We start from the raw sequence: 17,165 nt of genomic DNA, 5'->3' as shown, positions 1-17,165 counted from the left end.
GGTGGAGGGAAGAAGTGGGAGACCAAATTGGAGGTGGAAGGATGGAGTTAAAAAGATTTTGAGTGGTTGGGGCCTAAACATACAGGAGGGAGGTAGGCGTGCAAGGAATAGAGGGAATTGAAACAATGTGGTATACTGGGGTCGACGTGCTGTCAATGGATTCAACCAAGGCAAGTGAAGTGTCTGTGGTAAGCCATGGAAAGTTTTGTAAGGCCTGGATGTGGAAAGGGAGCTGTGTTTTCAGTGCATTACACATGATAACTAGAGACTGAGTGTGAACGAATGTGGCCTTTTTTGTCTGTTCCTGGCGCTGCCTTGCTGGAGTGATGGGGTGGGGTGGTGTGGGGGATGCTATTTTGTTTGTGGCGGGGTGGCGAGGGGAATGGATGAAGGCAGCAAGTATGGATATGTACATATGTATATATATGTATATGTCTGTACATGTATATGTATGTATATGTGCACATGTGGGCGTTTATCAATATACATGTGTATGTGGGTGGGTTGGGCCATTCCTCATCTGTTTCCTTGCACTACCTCACTAACATGGGAGACAGTGGTTAAGTATAATAAAAATATTCTTTTATTTATCATACTTAGTTGCCGTATCCTGCATTAGCGAGGCAGTGCAAGGAAACACACGAAAGAATCGCCCAACCCACCCACAGACACACGTATATACATTAACGCCCACACACACATATACATACCTATACACTTCAACATATACATACACAGACATAAACTTATATACACACGTACATATTCATCCTTGCTGCCTTCATCCATTCCCGTTGCCACCCACCTAGCCTGACCTAACCTAACCTGACATAACATTCCACAAAGCTTTCACTACCTCTACTCTGTTTACCAAACCATTTTCTGTGACCCTCTCACTTCGCACACCACCTCGACCAAAACATCCTATATCTGCCACTCTATCATCAAACACATTCAACAAACTTTCAAAATACTCACTCCATCTCCTTCTCACTTCACTAATACTTGTTATTACCTCCCCATTTGCCATCTTTACCGATGTTTCCATTCATTCTCTTGTCATGCACTTTATTTACCTCCTTCCAAAACATCCTTTTATTCTCCTTGAAATTTAATTATACTCTCATTTGCCCTCTTTTTCACCTCTTGCACCTTTCTCTTGACCTCCTGCCTCTTTCTTTTATACATCTCTCAGTCATTCACACTACTTCCCAGCAAAAATCGTCCAAACGCCTCTCTCTTCTCTTTCACTAACAATCTTACTTCTTCACCTCACCACTCACTACCCTTTCTAATCTGCCCTCCTCTCACCTTTCTCATGCCACAAGCATCTTTTGCGCAAGCCATCACAGCTTCCCTAAACATATCCCATTCCTCCCCCACTCCCCTTTTATAAATATAAAATAAATGAAAAAGCAAAGGACCTACGAGATGTGCAGTGGTAAAGATAGAGACAGCACTCTAACCAGCCAGCATTTGCAAGGTATATGAGAGACTAGAATAAGTATAGCAGGATAAGCAAGGAGGAAAAACTGATTATAATACTGTGAACATGGTAGGTGTAATTCCAAAAGTTTTTCATTAATTAATCAGGAGTCACCTGTCAGTTAAGGAGCAGCTACTCAGGCAAAGATATTCATAGGGAAAAGTGTAGAGGATGATGTAAGGATACGTAAGGAACTGAGTAACAAGTTAAAAAGCATTTTTGCAGTGAAAGACACTATATAGGTTTTTAGTATTTATGGCTGCTATGCACCCCATGATTGTTTTGAGTGTACGATTTTTATGTGGTAGGCATCTCAGTTATATTTTCTTTTGAGAAGAAGGAAGACCAGGCAGGTGAGGCACAGTTTAGAGTGGCACCAGACAGTGGATAACAGTAAATGAGACCATTTCTTCATCTGTTCCTGAGCACTGGGGGAGTTTATAAAGACAGAAAGGGAATCTGTGGGGCAAAAAGGAGGGAATGATGGAGGAGAGATTGTGTGTGATGTCATCACAGTTGCTTGATTTTTTATGGCTGGGGCAGTGGGGGATATGAATGGAAAGTCCAGGAGAGAAGAGCAAGTCTGCAGTCTTGATGGGGTTATGGGTAACTGAGAGGTGACTCAATTGTTCACTGATGAAATGGCACTTCAGGGAGATTTAAGTGAGAAACTGCAACAGTTGGTTAGTGTGGGGAAGGAGAAAATTGAGAGTAAATGTGATGAAAAGCAAGGTTATTCGGTATAGCAGTGGAAAGGGACAGACAGTTGGAGTGTGAGTTTCAACAGAGAGAATCTAGAGGAAGTGGAATGCTTTAGATACCTAGGAGTGGACACGACAGCAAAAGGAACTATGGAATGTGAAGTCGTATAATGGAATAACATTTCAGCCATTACCACATTATATGATTAAAACAAAAATAAAGGAATCTGAGCTCTTTCTTTCCAGTCAACTTGAATGATCCAAAGATGAGTGTTCAAACAATGTTACATATAATTACTGCCAAAATCATGGAATCTGAGTTTTTCCTTTGCAGTCAACACAGCTATCCAAACATGAGTTCAAAATTCTACAATAAATATCTAAGGTCATAAGGATGGTGCAAAATTTTCCTAAGTCTAAATGCCCACTAGTGACATAACAAAGAATGCATGGCTACTACTAGAGGTGTCTCTAAAAACCTACTCAGCTCTGTTCCTGTATGAGGCATAAACCTAGATTGTGAAAATTTTGAATTTACACATCCTACCAAGCCAACTTGGTATTGATGGCACCCTACTTACGCCAAAATGAATGATCATAGAGAAAAAGAGCTAAGTTAGAAACCTCATGAATCAGCATTAAACATACCCTCACATCAAGTGGGTTTAAGCATGACCTAAAAATATTTTACCTATATACTGTAGTCAAGACATCTATATCTAAATCAAAATTTGTTTTAATAATCTAACTGCCACCTTTAACTCACTTCACCTCAGCATAGAGTGGATTGAGCATGTACAGCCTTAAAGACAACTCTTACTTACAGTACTCTCATGTTAGTACAGTGTACCAAACAAAACTGACTATGAAGTCAGTATTTAGCAAAACATCTTTCAAAATTTGAAGTCACAACTCATAATAAGAAAGATACATATTAAACCATCTATCTATCTATCTATCAATCTATCTATCTATATCTCTGATGCCATTCCCTCCATGAACTTCATCAAAGGGGTGGCCATGGCAAAAGAGTCTTCATAACTGGTGCTCCTTCTTAGTCTTTAGTGCCTCACCCTTAACAGGCCAGTGGCAGAGGGCAACTCTAGCACAGTATCTGCAGGTGAATTTTTGTATATACAAACACTGCAGAACCCTAAGCCTATATATCCCCACATCGACCCATACACATGTTGGTGGAGCCTGTATGCTACGTCACTGGCCCTAAAAAAAAAAAAAAAAATGAAATGTGCTGGTACAAGGCTAACGAGAATGTAGATTCATCTACACTTTGCTCACACTTTCTATACCTTTCCTGATGGTATCCATGCCTTCCCTCTGAGTATCCATACCTCTCCTCACAGTTTCCTTGCAACTGAGGGTTCTGGGCATTGTGACGTCACAAGGCATCCTGCACAGCTGGGTCCGTTTTTTGGAGTCAGAGTGGGTTGACTTGATATATATAGGCTTAGACAGATCCACTGTCAATATTTTAAGTCAACACTTTGAGCTAGTATTATCAAATATGTTTAACAGTTTTCTTAAAACCACACATTGCAGTATGAAAAAAAACTACCTTTCAAGGTTAAAGAATGATTATGGTTACCATACTCATAGGGGAATACTTTGGCCAATGCAGTGTAGAGTATGCACTAGATGACACAGTTTAAAAATTTACAACAAAGCATCATCCAAAGATTTATGTAAACTCACCTATCAACATTTCCACCATATATAAGAAATATACTCATAGTGAACCAGTCACATTTGTTGGAAGCAGAGAGTAGAATGTTTGACTCTGCATACTTCAAGACTTCAATAAGATTCTCACGGACATTTCCATTGGCATTTAAGACTTGAATTTCACCACCATACCTGCAAAATATAATATCAGTAATATCCCTAAGGGCATGGGAGTAAGAATTCCATCCATATATCTCCTGTCTTCGGTATAAGGTGGCTAATGGGTTAGAGCAAGGGAAAGGAAACTCTCCCATATTATATCATCACATTCCAAAAACTGAAACAAGAAAAAACAGAACAAGGATTTGTCCTCAAAAGCTTATGTTAGGACTTCCATATGTGCATGGATGTAACCAGGATGGGAAATGGGAAAAAATACTTCATGTGACTGATAAGTGTAAATTGGTTGTTTTGGCTGAGTGAAACTAAGTTGAAGGGGAACAGAGAATATGGTTCAGAAATGTTCAGGTGGTTAATTCTGAGGTCAGTGTACCTACATGTAAGTACCTATGACAAGATTTTGCCATGATGGCAGGGGTAACTGATGGCACTCAGAGCACTGTAATTAGACCTTTTTCCGATGTAGATTACAAATTTTTAGTCCACTTCAGTACATTTTCTTTCAATGGAAAAATACTTTGTCAGTTCTTCTGCAGCTACATGATGCATGGGCAAAGGTAAATTATATGATTTGCACCAGTTCAAACTTTTTATTGCAGAAATTCAGTATTCCTAGATAGAAGGTATCCAAAAAAGATGCTATCCAGAAGGACAAGCTATAAACTGTGAGCTTTTAACCTTCTATAATGCTCTTCACAAGCTAAAAGTGCTGAGCTTTGGATCTTCTATGGTGCTCTGACTCAGGTTCGTCCCTTTATAACATCTAGCAGTAATCTGCAAGCATTCCTTCATTCCAGAAACCCTGGTATCAATGTTCCATCATGCTGATGTCCTGATGGAAATGCTCACCTTGTTCATCAGACACTGCTCCAAGGTTCTCCACAAATACATCCAGCTGTGCATCGAGGAAATGTACCTTGAGCGACATCCTACATCCCATAGCAGTACAGGATTTCAGAAGTCTTTTCACGCGACCCTCAAAATATGGAGATCTTACGTTTCCCATGAAATTTTCATATAGCCAACCCAAATAGTTCCAGGCCTCTAGCTCCAAGTCAAGATATGTCCTGAAATTGTGGTCTTTCGGGAGTTTCTTTATCTGCAGACCGACGAAGATGCCTTCTTTCAACTTGGCCTCAGTGATCTTCAGAAATTTTCCATAACATACTCGAATCCTTCCGAGCTTCTCTTGGCTAGTTTTCACAAATTGCTTCATAAGACCAAGCTTTATGTGGATCAGGGAAGAACATTTTGTGAATCAGCCAGAGGCTTATCCTGGACACTCGAAATTCCTGACTCATATGATCTTCGTTAAGGTGAGTCCAACTCCACATAATGCCTGGAAGTTGCTCAAATATCCTAGAGGCATAAAAAATAGCAGTATTTCCTGAATCCTGACTACATTCCCATCAGCATGCCGATCACTTTCAAGTTCCCATATATTTTCCAGTCTTAATTTATGTATTTTATGGCATCTAGAAGTGCCTGCATGTTCTCAAAACACTCTTCCATGTGTACTGAATGCCCTACAGGAACAGAGGGTTTCTTCTTCCCATTGTGGAGCAGCACCACTTTCAGACTTCTCTTAGATGAGTCGATGAACAAGCGCAATGTTGTTGCAAAAACAGAGTAGCCCATCCACAGAAAACTAAGAAGTAAGAGTCTGACTCCTTTTCCTGAAATAAGTTATAAAACTGTCCTTCTTGAGCAGATATTTTTCTTTTAGACAAGACCTGTCGGCAGTGCCAAATCTCTCATGAAAAGTAGACATGATACAAGTAAACGGATTGCATTTTCGAAATCAGCATCCAAAACTACATCATGAACACCATAAGCTATGTGTGATGAAAATGAGTCGTTGACTAGTATTACGAATGAAAACCTTGAATCTAAGAAGCACACTAATAGTGCTCTCTAGAAGATTAATAAGTGGTATGATATTAAGAACCTTTATAACATGAGAATAAAAATAAGTGGTATGATATTAAGAACCTTTATAACATGAGAATAAAAATCTAATAACGAAAATAATAGAGGAAGTATTGCATGGTCACTAGTTATGTAATGAGAAAATTATTGAAGATCTAAAGACACTTCACAAATAAAACAAATGGGCCTGAGCATATGAAATACCATGAAAGACTGAACGAGCTTTAATGATACAGTATAGATAGACACACAGAAAGATTTTTTTTTTATACTATTCACCATTTCTTGTGTTAGCGAGGTAGCATTAAGAACAGAGGACTGAGCATTTGAGGGAAATCCTCACTTAGCCCCCTTCTCTGTTCCTTCTTTTGGAAAATCAAAAATGAGAGGGGAGGATTTCCAGCCTCTCGCTCCCTCCCCTTTTAGTTGCCTTCTACGACACGCAGGGAATATGTGGGAAGTATTCTTTCTCCCCTATCCCCAGGGATAAGATATATGGTAATATCTGCCTGGCAACAAATACAAGTCATTGCGACTAATATGCTAAACCTGAAAGCTAATCAGCTTGGTAGACAGAGAATCTTTACATCAAAGTATCACCTGAAAATACAGTAAAATGGCACCAAACAAAAATCCCATTAGTCCCTTGCTATTTTTAGAGGTTACATTCCAGTAAACCCCATAGTTGGCAAAACTGTGGTTGGCAAAGTATTAGCCCTAAAGGAAATAGGGTGTTAGGGGCAGTGACTCATGAGAGACATACCTTAAGTCCTATAATGAGCACTTGAAAATTAAAAATCAGCATTTCATACCTATGAAACAGGTTTGTTTTAAAAAAAGTATGAAAAAAAAAGAAGTATAAACTTTTACAGTAAAGGAATAGAGGTCAAATACCACATAAAATATTGGCAGGTGGCTTCTGTACTCCTACAAAGCAGCCAGGCAGCTATGCTGCACAAAAGGCAGCCTCCTTTTCCTTAACGGTTCACACTTAAACCACTAAAATCAAAATGCTTCCTAACACATGCTGCACTATCACCATGTGCAAGGCAATCAGATAAGTCCACTTTTTGCTGTAAAGACATCACTTTCCTTGCCCTCCTTGAGGTAACAGAACTTGCATCATTAGATTTATGCTCAGAAACCATATCTACAAGCACATAGTCACAAGCAGGTTAAAGTTATCAAGAGTTTGAGATGCACTAAGATCACTTATGGAGTTCATCAACAAGTAAGCTTCACAATCAGACAAAACAAGCAACAATGCTTGAGTGATGCGGTTATCCAACTCGCACATTACTGCACACATCTCCACTGTGTTGGATCCCAAAAACCTTGGTCAGAAGTAGTCCCAGGCTCCACTTACCTGACAGGCAGAAAAAATGCCACAGATACTCAAAATTATGCTGCTGTTGTAAAATGGTATCAATTATCTTGAGCATGGAGGCTTGAAACTACAGTTGAAAATACCATGATAAGCAAGAAAACTCTGTATATGAATGCCCAGTGAGGAAACTAGAACACTTATTTACTGAAACACCATGAGTACTAAAAAATTTATATTTAGTGTCTGGAAAAATCAAAGGAAAATCTGACTATTGGATGAAGAAAATACCAGATGAACCCTGAATAGATGACTATGCCAGGGTAGTAGCTATCAAAAAACAATATCATACAACAAGCAAAATATGCCATGAGTGGAGGGCTGATGAGCAAGGGAAATAAGACCCAACAAGCAAGTTGTACAGTGAGCACTACAAGCTAGCCCTGATATCAAGGCAAAATCTCATTAAAGGTACTCATAAGCAGTTATATTTCTCTTTCCCACTTCTGTATAGCTAATGCGGAAAACTTTACTCTTTTCGCATATATTTTTTTCTTGTGAATATAGCTGATAAATGCATCAACTGCGTGGCACACACTTGTGCAATTCTTCAGAAAGATTTTCCATTTCCATAATTCTGTTATCACTTATGGTATAAAGATGATTGATTAAAATATACCCCAAGAAAATTTTTTTTGAGCTCTCCTCTAAGTAAAAAAATAAATGCAGATGAAGGCTATAACTATAAATACAACTAACCTTAGAAGTAGTTCTACAGCAGCATATTGAGTGTCTGAGAGAGGCTGTGATTCTGAACCCACATCAATATGAGGAAGTGGTGGAGATGCAGGTGAAAAGGTTGTTCCTGGAAGTAAGTTAATTGTGCTTGTTGGGGAGGAAGCTGTTGGGGAGGTAGGGGTGACTGAAGCAGAGGTAGGCAAGCAGACAGGTGAGCCAGGTAACAGTTCTTCAGCAGAAGACAGGAGAGCACGCACAGCACGATCTATGATGTCCATCACTAGCCAGCTCTAATGGTAAAGATAGCATTATAACTCCAGCAAATAAACATCAACAATAAAAACATTGATTAATTTCATAACATTCTTGGAAACGATTAGTTTCTAATTGTAATGATATACAAAACATTTTGTAGGAAAGGCTTAGAGAATACAGCTGAATCTAATGAAGTACCAAAATGTCAAGGCTAAGAATATGAGTACCATGAAGGATAAGGCTCATGGAAATATGAAAAGCAAGGGAAAGGTGGAATGAAGTAATGTAGGTAAAGGAGTTATGTGTTCGTACAGATATATATGTAGATATAATCAGTTTCTAAGAAATTCATGAAATGTTAGAAACTGGATCAAGGCTTAAAAGACTTAAATCAGAAAATATATTTGATTTTGAATTAGAAAATATATAATTTGAAAAATCTTACCATATACAGTTCCTATAGTTTTCTCCAATTTCAGGTACAAGATTTTCAATAAAATCCACATCTGGAAACAACACAAACCGTTGAATTCTAAAAAGTAAAAACATTACAGGGAAAGGATGATATGATAGTAAATCTGAAAGAATAATGGTGAGAGCAATGTTATGGGTAGATTAAATGTAAGAGAGTAGGAAAGAGGTGGACAGAGTTTGCTGGATTTGTAAACTGAATACAATTTGTGTATTAAGGTCCTCCTCAGACATAAATCAATTCACATAGCAAAATAGTATAGCGTGGATGGTACATAAGAGGCACCACAGGACTATGTAAATGAGGACAGCATCATAAAATTGGGTAAAGTAAAAGAGAAAAGTTTCAATAAAAAACTGTCAGGCTATCATGTGGACAGTGTTAAAAGGATGATAATAAAAAAATTAAACAGGACATAAGTAATAATTATAAGATGATATTAGGATGAAGGATACAAAAAGAATGACATGAAAAAATGTAGAAATGAAGAAAACTACATTCAAATGTGGATTGCGAAAGAATGCAAGTGAGTACAAAGGAACAAAAATGGCTACAGAACACTGGGTGTTTTCAAGACTGTTTGTGGTAAAAAAAAAAAGGGATTAGAAACATACAGTTCAATGTGGATGGAGCTGAAAGGGAGAAATGTCTGTAATCTCTTTCAGTACCTAGGTATTTTTATTTCTTTTTATTTTGCTTTGTCGCTGTCTCCCGCGTTTGCGAGGTAGCGCAAGGAAACAGACGAAAGAAATGGCCCAACCCACCCCCATACACATGTATACACACACACGTCCACACACGCAAATATACACACCTATACATCCCAATGTACACATATACATACACGCACAGACACATACATATATACACATGTACACAATTCACACTGTCTGCCCCCATTCATTTCCATTGCCACCTCGCCACACATGGAATAACATCCCCCTCCCCCCTCATGTGAGCAGGCAGCGCTAGGAAAAGACAACAAAGGCCCCATTCGTCACACTCAGTCTCTAGCTGTCATGTAATAATGCCCAAAACCACAGCTCCCTTTCCACATCCAGGCCCCACAGAACTTTCCATGGTTTACCCCAGTACCTAGGTGAAGGTGCAAATAATGTCAGTCGTGGAACTGATGTGAGGCACAAATTTACTTTGTGGGTTTCAAGTACTCTGATTGATGCATTGTTCTTTATTTTCACACTGATGTTGAAGTACTTTATCTCATATAAAGGAAAGTACTTGCCTATGTGTTTGTTTTTATCCCTAAGAATGAAATCAGACTGATCTAGGCTTCAATAACTCCTTACATCAAGATTGTCAAAATCTCTGATAATCTTGAATACCTATATCAATAAGTTAAGGCCATGTAAATGGCTCTAATAGGATTTTTCACATTCTAATGATAATCTTGGCAACTTCCCACTCTACTCCAGCTACAGTAAGCATAATAGTGAACTTAAGATACAAACAGGCATAAAGATATAAACAAGAGTCACAGCAAATGATGATGCTATGATAGTAAACATAAAAAAAGTCAGATGTGACTCGGTGAGACTTTCTTGCATCTGTGACAAGGCAAGCTATTATACTTAGGCTTTTGTCCTCCATCCAGTCCCTGTTGAACCACATAATATGGTAAGTCCATCTGTCTGTATATATTAGTGATGATATTAGCCAATATTACTGATTTCTCACCTAATACAAGTAGCAATCAATGCACCCTTCCTAAAGAAATTCTGTTTTCTGTCTTTTTCATACTTGTATGCTACTTCTCACATGAACTAGGTAGCATCCAGGACAGATGACTGAGCCTCAGAGGAAAAGAGATACTCATTTGGATCTTTCCTTTGTCCTTTCATTTGGAAAGAAATACATGAAGGAAGGATCTCCAGCTCCCATCCCTCTTGGTCACTTTCTACAACAAGCAGGAGATACATTGGCAATATGCTTTCTTCCCTATCACCAGCATGACATCATTGGATTCATTCTCAACTGATGATGCTTTTTATTTCACACCTTCCTACAAGCTCCAACTTCAGACTCATAAAACTTAGATTTAAATAACAGTGGGCCGGTGGTAGTACAACCTTGGGTTTCCATCCTGAATATACACAACCTGATTTTCCCTGTCCTGAATATGGTAAAAAGTCTAGATTAAACACCTGTTTCCTGAGTCTGCAGGGGTAGGCTACAAAACATAGGTTTAACTAAAATAAACTTGTCAATTAGTGGAGTGAAGGCCACTTGCTTGACCACAGTCCCATTTGAAAGTAATCTCTTAAATAACTGTGTGTAAATGAGCACAATATGAGCACATGTCCTTCTAATTTGCTCCACTATCTATCTTCTTAAAAGTTATGTGGATACCTTCTTGAAAAGTTGATAACAATAGTAACTGAGAAACCTTAAAAAAGAAAAAAAATCCTAGTCATGAAAATAAAAGTTCAAATATGGAGTATCAGGGAACCTGAAGCTCATGTTTCATATTAATCAAAGGTAAAGACTGACAATGAGTGAACATTTAAAAACATTAGTTAACCAAAATGATACTGCTAATGTCTTGTAAAAATAAACTACAAATAATATACTAAGCAATGGCTTTGACAAATCTAGCAACCAGATACTGAAGTGACTACAGTGATAAAATATGATCATTGCAGGATGATTCTCAAATTTCTACAATTACTTAAGCATCTTATACATAAACAATTTCTGTTTGTGAGGTGGATTCCTGCTTCTTTGACATTCTTTATGCTGTTTGCACCTAAAATCTGTGATGATTAATGAAGCTGTTATTAACACAGTTCTTGTTACCATCATCACCACTGCACTTACAAACCAATATAATACAAATAAAGATTAATTTGACTCTAACGCACAATTCATCTGTTAAGTCCTTTATGTTATGTTCTTTTAGAAGTCAAAATTTTTCTAAATCTATACTTTCAGAGGGAAAATAATATTACAGCAGAAATGTCTTCTATGTTCTATATTTCTATTAAAAAACAAGAAATGCAGATAATATCATGAGGTAAGTTAATCAACAGATAATGAATATAGGGTTAAAATGCATGAAACATACCTTAATATCTTCTCCTGAGGCAAGCATTGTACGCACAGCTTTACGGCAGTGATTGAGCCAACCTATGTCATGAAGACCATGGCGGGTGTCTGTAAGGAACCTCCAAACCTCATTTTGTTTCTTGTGCATTGACCGGATGGGTTTTTCAGGGATATAATCCTTTGGAGGTGGGTACTGACTGAACAAAGGTAGCTGAAGAAAAACACACCAATGTGAAAGTTAATCCCAAAAGGAATATTCCTCAGAAAAAATAAATTAATGAAAAAAAAATTATCTATTTTTATTATTTTGCTTTGTCGCTGTCTCCCGCATTTGCGAGGTAGCGCAAGAAAACAGACGAAAGAAATGGCCCAACCCTCCCCATACACAATGTATACACACACACGTCCACACATGCAAATATACATACCTATACATCTCAATGTACACATATATATACATACACAGACACATACATATATACCCATGCACACAATTCACACTGTCTGCCCCCATTCACTCCCATCGCCACCTCGCCACACATGGAATACCTCCCCCCTCCCCCCTCATGTGTGCGAGGTAGCACTAGGAAAAGACAACAAAGGCCCCATTTGTTCACACTCAATCTCCAGCTGCCACGCAATAATGCCCGAAACCACAGCTCCCTTTCTACATCCAGGCCCCACACAACTTTCCATGGTTTACCCCAGACGCTTCACATGCCCTGATTCAATCCACTGACAGCACGTCAACCCCGGCATACCACATCGATCCAATTCACTCTATTCCTTGCCCTCCTTTCACCCTCCTGCATGTTCAGGCCCTGATCACACAAAATCTTTTTCACTTCATCTTTCCACCTCCACTTTGGTCTCCCACTTCTCCTCGTTCCCTCCACCTCTGACACATATATCCTCTTGGTCAATCTTTCCTCACTCATTCTCTCCATGTGCCCAAACCATTTCAAAACACCCTCTTCTGCTCTCTCAACCACGCTCTTTTTATTTCCACACATCTCTCTTACCCTTACATTACTTACTCGATCAAACCACCTCACACCACACATTGTCCTCAAACATCTCATTTCTAGCACATCCATCCTCCTGCGCACAACTCTATCCATAGCCCACGCCTCGCAACCATACAACATTGTTGGAACCACTATTCCTTCAAACATACCCATTTTTGCTTTCTGAGATAATGTTCTCGACTTCCACACATTCTTCAAGGCTCCCAGGATTTTCGCCCCCTCCCCCACCCTATGATTCACTTCCGCTTCCATGGTTCCATCCGCTGCCAGATCCACTCCCAGATATCTAAAACACTTTACTTCCTCCAGTTTTTCTCCATTCAAACTTACCTCCTGATTGACTTGACCCTCAACCCTACTAAACCTAATAACCTTGCTCTTATTCACATTTACTCTTAACTTTCTTCTTTCACACACTTTACCAAACTCAGTCACCAGCTTCTGCAGTTTCTCACATGAATCAGCTACCAGCGCTGTATCATCAGCGAACAACAACTGACTCACTTCCCAAGCTCTCTCATCCACAACAGACTTCATACTTGCCCCTCTTTCCAAAACTCTTGCATTCACCTCCCTAACAACCCCATCCATAAACAAATTAAACAACCATGGAGACATCACACACCCCTGCCGCAAACCTACATTCACTGAGAACCAATCACTCCTCTCTTCCTACTCGTACACATGCCTTACATCCTCGATAAAAACTTTTCACTGCTTCTAACAACTTGCCTCCCACACCATATATTCTTAATACCTTCCACAGGGCATCTCTATCAACTATATCATATGCCTTCTCCAGATCCATAAATGCTACATACAGATTCACTTGCTTTTCTAAGTATTTCTGATGCTCTGTACATGCCTTCACCCTCTCAATCAATACCCTCCCATATAATTTCCCAGGAATATTCAACAAACTTATACCTCTGTAATTTGAGCACTCACTTTTATCCCCTTTGCCTTTGTACAATGGCACTATGCAAGCATTCCACCAATCTTCAGGGACCTCATCATGAGTCATACATACATTAAATAACCTTACCAACCAGTCAACAATACAGTTACCCCCTTTTTTAATAAATTCCACTGCTATACCATCCAAACCCACTGCCTTTCCGGCTTTCATCTTCCACAAAGCTTTTACTACCTCTTCTCTGTTTACCAAATCATTCTCCCTAACCCTTTCACTGTGCACACCACCTCGACCAAAACACCCTATATCTGCCACTCTATCATCAAACACATTCAACAAACCTTCAAAATACTCACTCCATCTCCTTCTCACATCATCACTACTTGTTATCACCTCCCCATTAGCCCCCTTCACTGATGTTCCCATTTGTTCCCTTGTCTTACGCACTTTATTTACCTCCTTCCAAAAGATCTTTTTATTCTCCCTAAAATTTAATGATACTCCCTCACCCTAACTCTCATTTGCCCTCTTTTTGACAGCATGTTGTTCCCGGTATACCACATCGTTCCAATTCACTCTATTCCTTGAACATCTTTCACCCTCCTGCATGTTCAGGCCCCGATCGCTCAAAATCTTTTTCATTCCATCCTTCCACCTCCAATTAGGTCTCCTGCTTCTTATTCCCTCCAACTCTTGACACATATATCCTCTTTGTCAATCTTTCCTCACTCATTCTCTCCATGCGTCCAAACCATTTCAACACACCCTCAAATGAATACAGCATTTCCAAAACCATCTATAACGAAAGACTGCACATTCATTAGGATGAGTGGAATTCAAAAGAAGTCTATAAAGTTATGGAGATGACAGCAATATATACTTTTGAGAAAGGTAATTCAGAGAAGAAAGGTGGGTCCATGAATGAAAAAACAGTGATATATGGAGGAGATTCTGCATGTGCTTGCCTGTGAGATAGTGCCTAACTGCCTGCAAGTACCTACAATGAAATCTTGCTATGACAGCAGGGCAAGCATGTTGAGATCACCACTTGATTTGTATATAGAATAATGATGTTTTTCTTTACTGACTTTCCTCATCCCATCATTCATCTTGCTTGTTGTATAAGGCTATTCTATCTAATTAACTATTTCACTGGCATGGTTACCAATTCTAGGTTCATCCATTATAATCATGAGTCCATAATCTCTTTTGAATGTTTCTGTAGTCACTCCATACAAATATCTCATCACCAGGCACTGCATTAGCCCTTAACACTGCCAAATGGATATATGGCAAACTGAGCAATGCCTTAAGATGGATGTTTACACGTCAAGATGCACACCTTAATTTCAAGGCTGTGTACATGGATGGGTTGTGGTTGAGATGGCAGGGTACAATAAATTTCTCCAGATAGGGTAATCGGTCATTCTCCAGCCAAGCCAAAGAGAGTATATTTTTGTGAGTTTTCTAGAAAAGAAATTAAGCAGCTTTTAGCTAAATTTATAGGATCAAGCAGAAGATAATCCTGAATTATTTGATGATGATGATCTGTCTTTGCATTCTCAAGAGTAATTATATGTACACAAAAGTTGACCAAGATGAGGCTGAAGGTTTTCTTGCAAAAGTGGAGAAGTGGAGCTAATGTTGCCAGCAACCTCCTGAGCTTGAAAACAAAGCATCTGATTGCTGTGGCTAGCAATTTTACAAACTTTTATAGTCTTTTCTGTTTTGAAAAAATCATATCAAAAACCATATTGAGAACGGTTTATCCACCCAGTGATTCCAGATATGCTGTAAATGGGACAGCCACTTCTGGCACTTGACTGAGAGAGTGCCATATACGGTCTGGAGCATTAAAAAATCCAAGGCATTGAAATCAGCAGAGTAGTGAAACAAGAAGCAATGAATGACTTCTCAGACAATGTTTTCAATGTTTACACATCCTTTGCCCACATTCTTTCAACTCAGCTGCTCAGTAACTTTCAGAATATTATTAGTATATCACTTTTGTATTGCCTACCCAACAAGGAAGCTGTACATGGTTAATGTATGCAGATTTACATAAATAAAGTCCACAAATCTAGGGTAAAGGAGACAGAATCCTACTTCAGCATTCCCTGCATGCCGTAGAAAGCAATTTAAGGGGGGAGGAACAGGGGGTTGGACACACTGGACAACCCTCCCACTTCTTGTATTTCAATTTCTAAAAGAAGGAACAGAAGAAGAAGCTAAGTAGGGGGGTTAATTGTCCACAAAGGCTCAGGCTGAGGGGTTTAAATGTGTGTGGATATAACAAAGGTGAAAAGAGAGGACAGATAGGTAGTATATTTGAGGTAAGAAACTTGGATGTTCTGGCACTGAGTGAAACAAAGCTCAAGGGTATAGAGGGTAAATGGTTAAGAAATGTCTTAGGAGTTAAGTCAGGGATAGGGGTAGCACTACTCCTGAAGCAGGTGTTGTGGGAGTGTATGTTAGAATGTTAGGCAGTAAATTCTAAATTGATGTGGGGAAAGGTAGTAGTTGGTATATTACCAATATTACCTGCCTGGGTATCAGGAGGGTTAGTGATGGCTATGGGGTTAGCCAGCACTTCAGTGGTTGTCAAGTTGCACTTCTCTGACCCTGATAGCTGTCTTTTCTTTCTGGTTCACCCACTTGTGGACTACTGGCATTCTGTCCACAAACAGAGAATCTCTCCTTGTCATACATAACACCTGACATAACACTGAACAACTTAACCTCCAGAGTTCATATTTTGTAACCCTAAGTTTTCCTGTAGTGAGCGCTACGTACTAGCCCTGCCTTTTGGCAAAATGGTAGAAGCATTAGCCATAAGTATTACCTAGGAACATTTAGTCAGGAAAATTAGTTAGAAACATTAGATAGAAGTAGTTCGTAGTAACACTAGGCAGGAGGATTATGTAAAAGTAGTCAAGTAGAACATTAGGTTAGAGTCTCTGCAAGCACTGTGCTAGAGTTCCCATCTGCCAGTGGCCAGTTAAGAGTAATGCACAAAAGGCCACGAAGAAGCACTGGAGTTCACTAGTTATGGAGACTCTACTGCCATGGCCACCCCCTTGAGGGAGTTCCTGTTGGGAACAGGTGTCAGAGATAAAGACAGATGTGGGTAAAACTGAAAACTTAGGATGGAGGTCCTTTGGGTTGAGAAAACTATTAGAGTGAAAACACATGATTGAAAGCACTTCAAACTATTCATCGGCTATAAATATGACATCCTTCCAAAACTGTAAGACACACAAAATGTAATAAGAACTACTTTTACACAACTAAGCCACTGTTTGACTTGAATCAATCTAATACGATTGTAGAAAGTTTAATAGCAAATTGCTTGATTCTTGTGTCACTCACTAAATATCATACATGGCCCCTTTT

The 17,165-nt window shown here is 39.1% G+C and overlaps 1 protein-coding gene across 1 annotated transcript in view; it reads right to left on the bottom strand.

Moving 5' to 3' along the window:
- LOC139759256 (protein broad-minded-like) overlaps positions 1 to 17,165 on the bottom strand; it is a 47,974-nt gene that overhangs the window by 10,429 nt on the left and 20,380 nt on the right. The window contains exons 6-8 of the mRNA XM_071681386.1: positions 11,848 to 12,039; positions 8,060 to 8,328; positions 3,898 to 4,059 (exon numbers count right to left, since the gene is read on the bottom strand). Coding sequence (XP_071537487.1) covers positions 3,898 to 4,059; positions 8,060 to 8,328; positions 11,848 to 12,039 — 623 coding nt within the window. The remainder of the gene's footprint in view (positions 1 to 3,897; positions 4,060 to 8,059; positions 8,329 to 11,847; positions 12,040 to 17,165) is intronic.

Source organism: Panulirus ornatus, chromosome 32, assembly GCF_036320965.1.
Source record: "Panulirus ornatus isolate Po-2019 chromosome 32, ASM3632096v1, whole genome shotgun sequence".
NCBI lineage: Eukaryota > Metazoa > Arthropoda > Malacostraca > Decapoda > Palinuridae > Panulirus > Panulirus ornatus.
This window is presented reverse-complemented; position numbering and strand designations above follow the sequence as displayed.